This window comes from Pygoscelis adeliae, unplaced genomic scaffold (assembly GCF_000699105.1).
Source record: "Pygoscelis adeliae isolate BGI_AS28 unplaced genomic scaffold, ASM69910v1 Scaffold120, whole genome shotgun sequence".
Lineage (NCBI taxonomy): Eukaryota > Metazoa > Chordata > Aves > Sphenisciformes > Spheniscidae > Pygoscelis > Pygoscelis adeliae.
The window spans coordinates 7,599,081-7,612,999 of NW_008824032.1; the positions used below are offsets into that span (position 1 = coordinate 7,599,081).

A 13,919-nucleotide genomic window follows, 5' to 3' on the forward strand; every position below is an offset into this window, starting at 1 on the left:
CAGAATGTCATATGCCTTTTCTCAGTCTGGGTATCCAAAACTAGAGGCAGCTTATGAAAATGTGGGCCTTGAATTTCTCTATACTCCTTTTGCCTATCTGTAAAATGAGGATAGCAGAGTTCTGCCTAGCATGGAGACAGATATTTTTGAGATGTCTTTGTGGTGCTGTGCTGAACACTGTAAAATGGCCTCTGAAATTAAATGCACACACAAATAAATACACAAATGAAATGAGAGAGACAGCACTCATTTGGACTTTGGCATCTGCTTGTATTCCTCCTGAGAGTGTTAGTGTTGTGGGTTTTAAAACGCAGGGCTCAGAGGTATTGTGTAGATGCCAAAGAATGAAACGGTTTTCACTGTGCATTATTGGCTTTATAAACACTGTTTGCTGTTCCTAGGTGGACTTTCAAAGACAAGTTCTGTTAACTGGAATACAGACGCAGGGAGCCAAGCAGTTTTTAAAGTCCTTGTACATCCAGAAGTTCTTGATTTTTTACAGCAAAGACAAACGGAAGTGGAGCACCTTCAAAGGAGACAGCTATCCAGCACAAAAGGTCTGTATGTGCCATAGGGGTTGCGACAACCTAGGTAGCATCATTGGATGATGCAGTGCAGTGACAGTTTTATGTTAAGAGATAGTGGAAAAAATTATGGCCTTCAGAGACTTAATACAGCTTGAGGCCCCAAAGGGCATTACCAATCTAATCAAATTCAGACCAGAAGACAAATTATAAGGTGAGGAACCTCCTAGACTGGAGTTTAGATTGGCCCTGTGACCTTGACTGTATAGAGTCCGGCTTTCTCACAAGCCTCTCTCCCTACTTTTATTTCCTAAGCCCATGTCAGCTTCTTGAAGCAAACCCTGAGGTTTCTATGGTACGACTCCCGAATCGAAAACCTGTTGTCTCTTATGTCTCCTTTTGCCTCCTTACTAATGTCTTCTTACAGACTTACACAGTGCATAGAAATGGGTTGCTTATTTGAACTGAGGCCTTCAGGCGCTTCCACATATGCTAAGATGGGACCATGAAATATTTCAAGTTGCCCTGCAGCATAGGGTGCTCCATCACAGTGGATGGGGGCTAATGGTATAAAAAAGACTACTTTCACTAAAAAGCAGGTTTTCAGCATCCAAGCTTGTGTTTGCATTAAATTAACTCTGTGTGGATATTTTTTCTTCTTTTTTAATAGATTTTTGAAGGTAATTCCGATGCCTATGGGGTAAAAGAGAACATCATTGATCCCCCTATTATCGCTAGGTACATCAGAGTCTACCCAACTGAGGCCTACAACAGGCCTACTCTTCGCATGGAGCTCCTGGGCTGTGAAGTAGATGGTAAGAATGGATCGTGTGCTGGTGCTTCCTTTCTGGCAAATTTTTAACCTAATACATTAAATGAAGCTAAAATTGTGGGTGTTCTCAATTCCAACATTGTTGCTTAGGCTATGGCTATTTGGATGAACTGCAGATAACATGGTGCTTCTCTTAACAGGTTGCTCTTTGCCACTTGGAATGGAAAATGGAGAGATCAAGAATACCCAGATAACAGCCTCGTCTGTTAAGACATTCTGGTTTAACACATGGGACCCTTCACTCGCTCGTCTCAATCAGAAAGGAAAGATGAATGCCTGGCGAGCCAAGGTAACAAGTGAAAAATAGGGACGACAACAAGACAGCTACTGTTAATAAATTTGTGCTGCCCATGTGCTCATGCGCTTCCTGCATGCTGTATCCAGTGCCAAGCGTGATAGGGTTACTTCACAGCTCTTTAGCCATCCTTTGGGAAGAAGCCCATTCAACTCTTCCAGTAGAAAACTTGCTGAACTTCTGGCAACATCAATGAAATCGTATTTTGAGAGATGGATGGTGTCCTCTGGGCCAGAGCCTGCAGCACTCCCCTGCAGAAATAGCCCTTTTAATTTTGGGAGACGAATACCAGTTGAATATTTGGCTCCAAGGAGTTAAAGAAACCTTTCCTGGGTTGGTTTATAGGCAGTGCAGCTTAATGGATAATGGGGCTGGAAGACCTTCAGCAAGGCATGTGAGCTTCTGTGTCTTCAAAATGAAGCTGCATTTCTTTACAAAGCACCTTGAGATTTGCTGGAAGCTACTGTTTTGTATAAGCATTTGGTATTAGTATTATGTATTGCATTTTAATACTGGAGATAAATCTGTGTTATATTTCATTATGTATTGGAAATTAATGTGGAAATCTTAAGACACCAAATACACCATCTGCAGTGAAGAAGTTAATTGTATGGACCACCAAGAGCGCTTGTGACTTTTGCCTCAGCTTTACTCTTCTATACTTCTCTGATACAGTTTTGGTGCATTTTGATGCAGTTTTAACGATCTTTAAACAGGATTTTTCACTTAAGCAAATAAAGACAAGACACGTTTGCTAATAGACAACCCTTTTTATCAATTGTAGTTGAACAACGACCAACAGTGGCTGCAAATTGATCTCCTCACAATTAAGAAGATAACGGCTATTGCTACCCAGGGGGTCACATCCCTATCTACTGAAAACTTTGTGAAAACCTATGTTATCCTATACAGCGACCAAGGCTCAGAGTGGAAATCCTATACAGATGATTCAAGCTCAGTGGCAAAGGTATCATCTTCAGCTCAGACAATTGTATCATTGCTTGGTTTTAGATGCTGAGCACAGTCAAAGCCCAAAGGCAGAATACCCAGCCAAAGAGATATTCTCAGAGGATTTTAAAATGCTAGGGAGCTGGGGTTACCACCGATAATGTCATAATATCCATCTGATTTTGATCATAGTAATTAACAGTAATGAAAGGAAAGAACTCCAAATCTGTAGAGAATGCAGTCAACATTGTGATAAAAGGAGCTGATGCTATTTGTAAAGGAGGACATTTAATTTGAATGAACAATGGATTTCCCAGGGCCTCTTTTCAGCTTTTTTTTTTTCTGCTTTGATTTTATCATGAAATTAATGTTAGTGAGCAGTTTTGCTGTAACAGAGCTGGAAAGCTCCAGATACCCACAGAGCAGACACAGTACTTTATACTGTTGCCCATATCACCTTACACCAACCTAACGCACAAGGGCTATTAGCAGAGGTAAAAAGGTAAAAGGGAAGCTTTTTTTTCAAGTCCATCCAAATTAGAATGGCAAATTTCATGGTGCGGATGGAAACAGAGGCCGTTTAATTCAGACTCAGATATTCCTGGCCTGAACTAGCTTTGATCCAGCGTTTTAGGAAGAGCCTGGATGTGATCTTATGTAAAATCAGAAATGAGCCAGTCTGTCTACCCTGGATGGCTAATGCAACAGCTTGGAACCATTTTAAAAAGAAAAAGCAGGGTTTTTTGAAGTGCTGCCTTTTAAATAATTGTGCATTTGTGTATTTGCAGGTTTTCTTGGGTAATGAAAACAGTGATGGGCACGTCAAGCATTTCTTTAATCCACCCATCCTGTCCAGGTTTATCCGCATCGTTCCAGGAACATGGCATCATGGTATTGCCCTTCGGGTAGAACTCTATGGCTGTGATTTTGGTGGGGGTCTGGCTGTGAAAAGGACCGACGAGTCTGGGAGCTCTTAACCTTTCGTCAGTCGTCATGTAGAACAACAATGTTTGGTTTTTTTTTTTAAAACCCTTAAAACAGTCACACTTAGTAGTTCAGATGTGTGCTTCCTCAAAGGACCTTAATGTTTTGCCAGCAAGAATTGAGAGAGATTCCTCTGGCAGATGTTTCATTCCTACAAATACACACTTTAGAAAACAGCTGCTTTTCTCTGGGAAGAAATAGCAGTCCCTTCTGATTTGTGTATCACTTCTTCATTCTAATCAGTACTCTGTCTTATTTTTACTTAATTTTAAGTTCTAAATCCCTGGGGATGGAGACTCTGGCCTTAATCCTGAGCTCTGATTATCTCCATTTGGTAATGCTTCTGCAGCACTGAGGAAGAATAGAAAGCTGCAGGTGGATGTTCTCCATACATAGGGCTGAGAGGGAACACCAGTGCAGATATGGAGCTGTGGTGCTGCATTCCAGCAATGCCTCGATAAGAAATGATTGTAGGGGTGGCCTCGCCTCCACATGTCTTTAATCTACACTATGACAAAGGTAGAACACATCCCAGCATTGAGGAGTATGCAACCCTTTCTCGGAGAATGTGGGTTTGCATTATTGATTTGGTTCTTGCATACCCAGCACACCTGAAATGCTGTGGATTTCACATAACAATTCATCTTCAGTGCCCTGGCAAGGGGAGGGGGGGTCAGCAATACCTTTCTTTCCCAGAAGTGAGGAGGGAAGTGATTTAACCTGGATTATGGTAGGTCATGGAATAGCAACAGTAGAACCAAAGTGAGAATCCAGAACTCCTGGCATTCAGTCCCATACAAACTTTTAGGCCGCGGGGAGGGGGAGCTCTCTTGAATAGGAAAGCATTGAGAACCATAGCTGTTCAGTGAGAATGCAACCTGGTGGTGGCAGAGGAGGGTTAGATTTTCTTTACCAAAAAGAATGGTAAAGAATTATGCATCTTCTTTACCATTTAGCCCTGACAGTGTTTTCATTAATGGAACTACTCTTGTGCATAGAGCATACATGGATTTTTCCCAGGATGACTACATCTAGTGAAAATACATACACAGTCCATGAACTCGTTATTCCAGCAGACTTTTAGCTAAGCTTTCAGTAGTGTCTTTGGCTTCTATCCTGTAAATTGTTTAATTGCACAACTTCCACTTACCACACTAGGTCCCCTTCAGCAGGGTGGATTTTTCAAAGTAGTTTGTGTTTGAACCTTGTATAGTGTTATCGAGGTTATTTCAGTAGTTTTTCAATTCCTGTATCTTAGGGACCATGCATTTCAAAATGAAGGTATAGAATGGGAGTGAAAAAAAGTATAAAAACTGAACAAATATTTTCTGTTGGGTTTTTTTTTTTACTATGTCATAAACTGTTGTCACTTTTCACTGGAAAATAAAGATTATATTGTAGCATGAAAAACATCAACATTTTATTTTGTATATTTGCCTTCACAGTAGTACCTCTTTGGCAATATTTAGTGAAATTTTGCATCACAAAAGTAAAATTTTCAGCTTGATGGGAATTTTCAGTGCTAATTAGAATTAATTTCAAATGGTGAAACTATGAATAACTGCTTCATCTTAAAAGATCATTTCTTAATATTTTGTAATGGTGCTTAACTTATTTCTGTTTGATACAGCCATGAAATTGCAATACAAGCCATATTCACAAAAAAAAAAAAAAAGAAAAAAATGTAAACTTTAGAGTCAGGTTTTTACCCTAGAAAACAGATAATAAATGCTCGCTAATTTCAGCAGAACCATGATTTTGTGCGATAAGTACTAAACAATTTATGATCTTAAAGGTTCTACATAAGTAATTACACAGAATCATATATATTTATATATAATAAACTAAAGGTAGGCAACTGCAAAATTGATTGCAGGAGCATGACTCAGTACATCTGCATCAGTTTTACAGGTTGGAGATTCTGCTTCTACTTGCTAATGGATAGGACTTTGGTCAGCTGTCCTGGTTGCATCCTCTCACGGGCAGGGCAGAGTGGGAAAAAGAAAGGGCTTTGACGCTGTGCAAACACTGTTCAGTAACAGCTAAAACATCGGTGTATTGCCAACACCGTTTTAGTCACAAATCCAAAGCACAACACCCTATGGGCTGCTATGATGAAAATGGACTCCGTAACACTGGCGTTCCAGTATGTCCAGTACAGGAACAGCAGCAGTGCCTGGGCCCTATGCCTTGGCACGTGGCCATTGCTGTCAACAAAATGTTCCCTGGCACAGCAGAGTAAGATGATAAGTGCTACAATAAACAGCAGAAGTCCAAAATGGCCACTAAGCACCAGACTAATACACAGTAAGGCAAGCAAGCATGGGACCCTGCCAATTAATAGCTATAAATTCCACCTGGCACACTCTGATCAGATACTGTTATCTCTTAAGTCCTCTTGCCCCACGTTGGGCACCAGAAAGGACTGTGGTGGGTTGACCTCAGCTGGCAGCTAAGCCCCCACTCAGTCACTCGCTTGCTCGCTCCCCCCTAGCAGGCTGGGGGAGAGAATTGGAAGGGCAAAAACAAGGAGAGAGGGGAAAAAAAAAAAAAAAAAAGGCAGTTTAATAAGTGAAGCAAAGCTGCATGTGCAAGCAAAGCAAAGTAAGGCATTTATTCACCACTTCCCGTCAGCAGGCAGGTGCTCAGCCACTTCCTGGCAAGCAGGGCCTCGGCACGTGTAAGGGTTACCTGGGAAGACAAACACCATAACTCTGAACATCCCCCCCTTCCTCCTCCTCCTTTCCCCCAGCTTTTACCGCTGAGCACAATGTTGTATGGTATGGGATATCCCTTTGGTCAGCTGGGGTCAGCTGTCCTGGCTGTGTCCCCTCCCAGACTCTCATGCACCCCCCAGCCTGCTCGCTGGCAGGGCAGAGTGGGAAAAAGAAAAGGCCTTGGTGCTGTGTAAACGCCATTCAGCAATAGCTAAAACATCAGCATGTTATCAAGACTGTTTTAGTCACAAATCGAAAGCACAGCACTATACAGGCTGCTATGAAGAAAATGAACTCCATCCTAGCCAGACCAAGTACACAAACTATTTCCAAATGCAAATGGGGGGTCAAATTCTTGGTCCATTTTTACAGCAAAGAAGATGTGAAAACATAACCTGTACCGGATCTGCCAAACGGAAGGTAAGCTATGTTTAGTGAGCCTGTAGATGATTGGAAAACCATGGACTTTTATCATTTTCATGAAGCAACCAGTTTAGATTGAATCTGCCGAGGCTTTTGGAAATTTGTAGATAAAACAGTCAGTCTTGCGCTACTTTTTACACACTATGGAATGAAATCCTGTGTATGCTGAAGTTATTTGCAAAATACACAAGGGGAGCAAGAGTTCCTGCGGTTCTCAAACTAAAGAATAAAGATGTGTATCGCAGCGTGAATGTTAGCAAACACAAGCTCTTTCAGACTGAGGGAGAAATGTGCCAGAGTTCAGAGCGTTCACATCTGGCCAATAATTTCTTCACTCACAAATCTGGGTTGGATGCCTTCACGCTGGCCTTTTGATCCAAAGGTCCAAAGTTAACTGCTTTTAGACTCAAGCAGCGTTATAATGGAGTTGCTGCCCTCTAACGCTCGTTCCAGCTTCCAGGAGGCATCAGGGTGCCCAAAGCTGACCATCTGCAGATGACAATAGCATAGGGATGGCTGTGCACGAAGTCCCATGCTTTTCTCACTAGTTGCCGCTAAGCGTTTCCTTTTGCTTTCCAGAGATGGAAACTGTGTGGCTGTACTCCTTCAAGCAGAAGCGTGAAACTGGTTGTGCCTGCACTTGGGACTGGAAACGAGGTGGAAGTACACATAAAGACAGTTGAGCAGCTCTAAAGTAGCTACTGACAGCAGCACCGCAGTCGTTTCTTCAGACCCTGACACATCAGCCCAGTATTCAGACAGGTTTGTATTTGTACAGACTGCCCTGCAAAGTCTCAGGCTGATTCAGGCAGGCTTATATGAATCAGTAGGCACACCACTTGCTTATAGACTAGATGTAACCTCCCTTTTTGCTGTTTTTTCTGTTGGCAGTTCTGACCATAATGCCTGTACTGCAGAGGTAGATGGATTGAAGCTGAGCCAGCTCACCTTCACCAAGGTTTCCAGAAGTTTGCAAATTGGGTGGTTCTCTCCGCACCACTGGCACAGCAAAGCGTAATGGAGACATAAAGTTGTATATTACCCATGGATTAAAGTCAATGCAGATCATGTATCTGTGCTCGCTCTCTCAGAAACCTCCTGAGCTGTGCATCAAAATAGATGCAAAGGTGAATCTGGGCTTTGGAGCACTTTACATATTAGAGACATCAGTGAGCATGCATGGCAAAAGTATGCCCATGTGAAGAGCCGGGAGAACTCTACAGAAAAAGCATCGAGTGGGAATCTGGTCAGGACTCCAGACAAATATGCAACCTTTTGAGCACCCTCCAGCACCCCCTGAAATGGCCATGAACACTGGTGGGTTGATCAGAATTTTAGGACTGTGCTAAGGGGCAAAAAGGGTTTGCAACCTCACCAGGAGTGATGCTCGGGAGGTATCTTTCATGACAGGAAAAGATCTTTTGGATACATACCTGAAGGAGGAAGGTAAAGGCTGTGCCCATGGCCACATATGTGCTATGAAGACTATTAATATGTTACTATTTGGCACCATGGAAATGAGATGCAACACTGCCTTGGGGTGACCAACTGCCATTTTGTATGAGTCCGTCATTCCACTTAATCAGCTTTGAATATTCCTCTTCTTGCTCTCGCTCCTATATTTTGTTTTATTTATTCACACTAGCTGTACGTCATAACCAGTTTATCCACCCACACTTCCCTATCATTGCTGTGCCCCATTCTCCATTTGTTTGTTACACCCAGTACTTGCATCACGCTTTAATTACAATAATCTCCAGGTAGGGACCCCATCTTCTTGAATGTTTGTACAGCACTCCTCTCCAAGACAGGCCATGGGATCATTCTCAGGGTTCCTGGGCGCATCTGTAACACCGTTCCTAATGGGAGCAATACTGTGTTAAGCCCACTGTGACCTAGATACTTCTAAAAGCACCAACTCAGACCGACCTATGTGCTTCTACATTTAATTAAAGTACAGCATATGTTTCTTCTAAGTCTGCTTGATCCACTGCTTGCTTTTCTTTGTAACACCTGTTACTGTACTTTCAGCACTTCCCCTGAAAATTTGTCCACCAGTGTCTCCATTTGTAGCAGACTTAAGTGACTTTTCCATTTTTTCCCCATGTAGCTGACTGCAAAATATTTTTAAGATGTTATGTACATAATGGAAATGTAGAATGCTGTACAACATGATCCATCTTAGACCAAGAGTTAATCTGATATCCTGTGGCAAGCGATTCCACAAATTCAGCCATAAATGCCTTATTCCCAACAGCGTGTGCTTCAGCCTGCATTGTGTCAAATGCAGAGCCTGCTATCGTGTGTGGAGGATAAGGGAAGTTCTCTGCCAGAGGCTTTCGATAGCAACCTGCCTCCTGACAACTCCGATACTTCGGAGAGATGGCTGCTGTTTGTCCTAAGGCATCTTCAGGTCTTGATAGCTTGGATTTTACACTGGCTTCTCTATCAGCTGTGTTCCAGTAAACTGCAGTGCTGCTTTTCTCCCCCCCATGCAGAGCTTTCAGGACATACTTGGTTTACTAGTCTGAACACAAGATCTAGCATGTATGGAACTAGAGGTGATGAAGGCAGTGCTGGAGGAGATACATGGTGGAATGTGTGGACATCAAGGCATGAACTACAGGTAAAAAGCAGCAAAGTTTCAGAAAAATGAAAAATAAAATGAATTTGTGTTGAGCTAGAGTACCAAAATATCTCGGACTTCCAGATTGTGTATAGTGAAACAGAAGCAGAAAATATGCTCTGTCCATGCTACAGAGAAGAGCTGTTGCATTCTTGTAGGAAGGGACTTTTTCTTACAGGTCAAGGGCAATTGATTGGATTATAGCAATATATTTATCACAATGACTGCTGTCCCTCCCATCACCTCTCTAAAATACGAAATTACAATGTACCTCTGAGAGTTTTCTTGCTCTCAAAAAGCCAGAATGGCTCCAGAATGGCTCCAAAAAAGCTGTGGCATTCAAAGAATATCCTAGCAGAATTTACGCATATTTATTTTTTGAAGAGGGGAAGGAATTTTAAAGGAATTAAGAAGGGATCAAGAAGCTGCGTCAATTCTGTTGTCTTTCTTAAGGCCTTTTTAAAAACAGTAATTTACTGTTTGAGGTCCTGATATGGGAAAACACTGCATTCTTCCCTCCAGTGAAATTACTTTGTTCCGTTGGTTTTGATGCCAGGGAAACACATGCTCTGTGCTTGCAGGACTGGGCAATGTTCTCGAATTTGGGTTCATATTTACTCAACGGGTGACATCTTAAAAGTGTGGAACTAACAAACCCTAGGAGAACAGGAAGTAACAGAAATGAAGGCATACTATCTGAATAAAGTAATCAATGCCAGAGCTTTTAAATTTACCCTTCATGGCTGCATAATATTTGTAAGCCCCCAAATTATCAAAGGATCAGTCAGAGGGGGGAACTAGAAGACACAGACCTTCAAAGTTCTTACAGATAGCTACAATCTATAGGCTTTGTTCTAAACCAATCACGCTTAATTTCAGAAATAATTTGGCTTTTTTTGTTCTCACTACTTCTGTTGCATTTCAACATATATACTAGTTAATGCAGTCTACTTCCCCAAATGAATTACGACGGCCAAAATCATAAAAACAAAGAAATCAGTTGCTGCCTTTTCTCACATTTATGTGCCTTTGTTCCTTCCATGCTCAGCAAAGACAAATCTGGTTTAGTCCCTCCTTCTGGAGAGTTTCTGAGGTATTTGTACCATCTGAGTGCTCTCACATACTGACAGAGCACTCTGAAGAACGGCTTCACGAGAGTGCAGAAAGTTTTTAACTTACAGAAGCTTTTCTCCAGACAACTTGGCAAGACTTTAAGAACTTTTCTTGCACGTATATTTTATAAATTCCTCCACAATAAACTGCAGGCCAGAACTGGTTAACACCACTCCCCTCTGGTGCATTTTTGGGTGAAACCTATCAGTTTATGGTGTGGATAAGATGTGACCTTAAAATGTTGTTGACTCTGAGACTGAAGTGTGCATTTAGATGAGTTGCTCAGATCTCCTGCTGACAGATCCCCTGCTGAATCAAGCATCCTCTAGGGGTGATTCCACCTTAGATTCAGACAAAAAGGGATTCTTAGTCATGAGCACTAAGGGAAGCAGCAACAGCGCCCTGCTGAAGGGCTTGGTGGGATCCTTTTCTTCTAAAGTGCCAGCAGCAATTTCTGAAATTGATCTGAAAATCTGAAGAGTTCTGGGCAAGTACAGACAGATTTGTAGCTTCCCTTGTGCAACAGAGGAGCAGGAAAACACAGCCGGCGTGTCCCCTGGCCAGCAAGATAGCCTTCTAGTGTACGACAGCCCTGAGTTGTATGAAGGTGAGGCTTCTGATAAAGAAGTTGTCTGAGGAAACTCATACGCTCTGAAGGCAGTTCCGAGTGGTCAAGTAACCCAGCACAGAAGGGTTTTGTCCAGTACTACTACGTGAGCTATGTCGTTGTATAAAATGTTATTCGCTGGGGTATGTTCAGGAGTTGTACGAGCCAGAGTTGTGTCTGTAAAGGGCAGCCGCCACACACTGCGTCCACACTGCAACCATCACTCATTTGGTTCAGGTCACAGATATGCAGGTGGTGCCTCTCTGGCAGACTTGCACTGACTGTTATCGTCTTGAAAGATTTTATAATTATTTCCAAGTAATATTATTTATGTGGAAGCGTTCAGAATATGAGCAATCACTCAAATTGGTCAAATCTTTCTGGTAAGAGAATTATTTTCTCTGGAAAATAGTTTCATCCTGTGTGGAATGTAGTCATTTTCAAGACACTCTTCACATAACCCGTCTGGGAAGCTAGAAATGAACAAACACGTAGCTTCGGGATGAAACCAATCTTTGTTTAACGTTAACGTAAATTGTAAGGTTATTTTGGTTTTGGAATTTAAAAGTTACAGTTGAAGGGTAGAAATTCTTCCCCTATTCCTTCTTCTTTCTTTTTAAACTTCCTATTACTCCTTTTTTCCACTGCAAAAGGCGTGTGCTTGTTGAGAGAGGTAGGGAGCAGGTAAGATTAAGGGAAGAAAGTGTGAGAAACCCTACTTTTCACAGCTTATGTCTTCCATCTTCAAAAAAAATACTGGAAGTTTTGAGGTTTTTCTTTACTATCAAACACCCTTAACCTGACCTTACTTTTTCTAGTAGAGTGGCGAGACGGAGAGAGAAAATGGGGAGGAAGCCTAGAGAAGGAAATACAGAAGTAAAAATTCAGGGAATAAAATTTTTTGTCTTGTTTCCAAAGGCTGAAAATATTCCATGAAAACAAAATAAGGTGAGTTCTTCCGAGAACAAAAGAAACCCTAAGAAAAACTGGAGTACTTAAATAAAAATGTTGCAGGTTCTTTTTCTTATGCAATTTTTGGAGGACTGACTGACTGTGACTGACTGACTTTGGAGGTTGACTGACTGGTTGACCATGTATCGCTTCAAGGAAACAGCCTGAGCTGACACAACTCCTTCTACCTCAGCCAATCCTCTGGAAACGGCAGTGGAGCTCCAGTGGCACAACTCTAGGGATTGCTGTTTTGGAAAGGACCAAGGCCACCCATCAGATCCTGTAAGCAGCCTGGAAGTTGTGGGAACTGCTGCCCCTAGGCAGGGCGCACCATGGGCACGCCAAGGTGTTATTCTTTCCTCCCGCCTCTGCTTGGTGTGAAGCGATGACCCGGATCGGTAAGAAGATGCATTACACCTCATTCTAACAGGCCAGATCCTTTTATGACCTGCTACTGAGCCACATGCCAGCAGAACAGAGGGGCTGCTAAGAGCTAAGCGAGAGGGAACTTGTGTGTTTCTGTTCACTTCCCCATGGCAACTTGTTTATCAGTCATTGTTTCGGCTCATTTCGCTCTAACCATGCTATTTTAAGAGATCAGCAGTTCCTCGCAAATGATTGAGATAGATGCCAGTATTAACAGGAGCTGAGTCTTTCTATTTAGAGTTTTGCTTCAAGCTAAAGTGTGGTGAAATGGCAATTATCATCTTTTCCTCTTCTTTTTTTCTAATAAACCTACAAATGAAAGAGAACATGGGGACGCTGAGGAGCAACGGTCTGAGAACAACTGAAAGGACATTTTGCTAGACCCAGAAGATAGCCAGAAAGCAGCAAACTACTGATGCCAGATGATACAGGACCAGAGTGTTTAGCTGTGTTTTACAGGGAGCTGAGTAACCTTGTGGCCCTAAACCCTTTTGTAGCTATGCTTATTAAGCTATGACGATGGAGAAAATTCTGCAGTTCAGGTTATCTGTTCTGGGGCTGAGAGGAACCTGTTCTTGCCCACCCAACTGTGTATAGCCAGATGCCTTCTGAGGGCTTTTATTTTGCTTCCTCAAGCATTGACCCCAGCTAGGAGGCAGGATATGCAATTGCACAGGTGGGAGGCCTGACCCCTGGTGTGAACTTTCTGTGGCATCAGCCAATTTGGAGAACAAACTGTAGGTATAGAGTAGGAAGCCTTAGCAGTGGTAGCAATGTGGTGGAGATGAAGGGAGCGGAGCACAGGGAAAGGCAAAGCAGGTAGAGAGAAAGGCAATGTGGAATAGATGGAGTAGCAGAACAGCAAACCGTTTAGAGAAGGATTGGCAAAGCTTTAAGAATAGTAGTCCTGGGCAAAGCTTTACATAAGTACTTTGAATGTAATAGGTCTATTTTCTCCTCTCGTCTGATATTTCTTCTGGCTGCACAGCAAGGTGCAGCTTTTATTAAACCCCACAGAAGTGGTTCCAGCTCTTACCTTGCTAAAGGGAAGAAAGTGGCAGAGGTCAGCAGCTGAATGCATTTGGGCCGGGAAAGAAAGAACAAGCACAGCACAGCAGGCAGAGGATCTCTTTGTCGAGGTGGTTTTCAGGAAAGGCTTGTCCTTGTCCCTGTCCCTCGGGGGAAGGGGGAGGTGGGGAATTCTGAGGGGAGAGCAGCCTGTGGGGGGACCTCAGCAGTGACTGGAGCTCCGCCACGCCGTGTTGTGCTTTCCTTCTGCGCGCACACAAGAGGGGTGTCGATCTTGCTCCCCGCGGTTAGCTTTGAACGTGTATCATAACCCATAAAACACGCTGTCCCTCCCTTTGAGGGGCTCCGCGCCTACCCCGTTCAGGTAAGGAAGGCAGCGCTCAAACTCAAGGGAGGAGCCCATTTCCAGGTGTCCCTCAGACGCCCGCGACGCCGGCGGGGCGG

General features: G+C 42.9%; 2 protein-coding genes across 2 annotated transcripts in view; both read left to right on the forward strand.

The window, feature by feature from the left end:
* Positions 1–3,630, forward strand: part of F5 (coagulation factor V (proaccelerin, labile factor)) — a 34,106-nt gene extending 30,476 nt beyond the window's left edge. Inside the window, exons 21-25 of the mRNA XM_009329653.1 lie at positions 402–557; positions 1,195–1,339; positions 1,497–1,645; positions 2,436–2,618; positions 3,388–3,630. Of these exons, the coding sequence (XP_009327928.1) occupies positions 402–557; positions 1,195–1,339; positions 1,497–1,645; positions 2,436–2,618; positions 3,388–3,576 (822 nt within the window). The 3' untranslated portion in view covers positions 3,577–3,630. The remainder of the gene's footprint in view (positions 1–401; positions 558–1,194; positions 1,340–1,496; positions 1,646–2,435; positions 2,619–3,387) is intronic.
* A 2,054-nt stretch (positions 3,631–5,684) lies between these two features.
* SLC19A2 (solute carrier family 19 (thiamine transporter), member 2) overlaps positions 5,685–13,919 on the forward strand; it is a 17,500-nt gene continuing 9,265 nt past the window's right edge. Inside the window, exon 1 of the mRNA XM_009330576.1 lies at positions 5,685–5,821. Coding sequence (XP_009328851.1) covers positions 5,685–5,821 — 137 coding nt within the window. The remainder of the gene's footprint in view (positions 5,822–13,919) is intronic.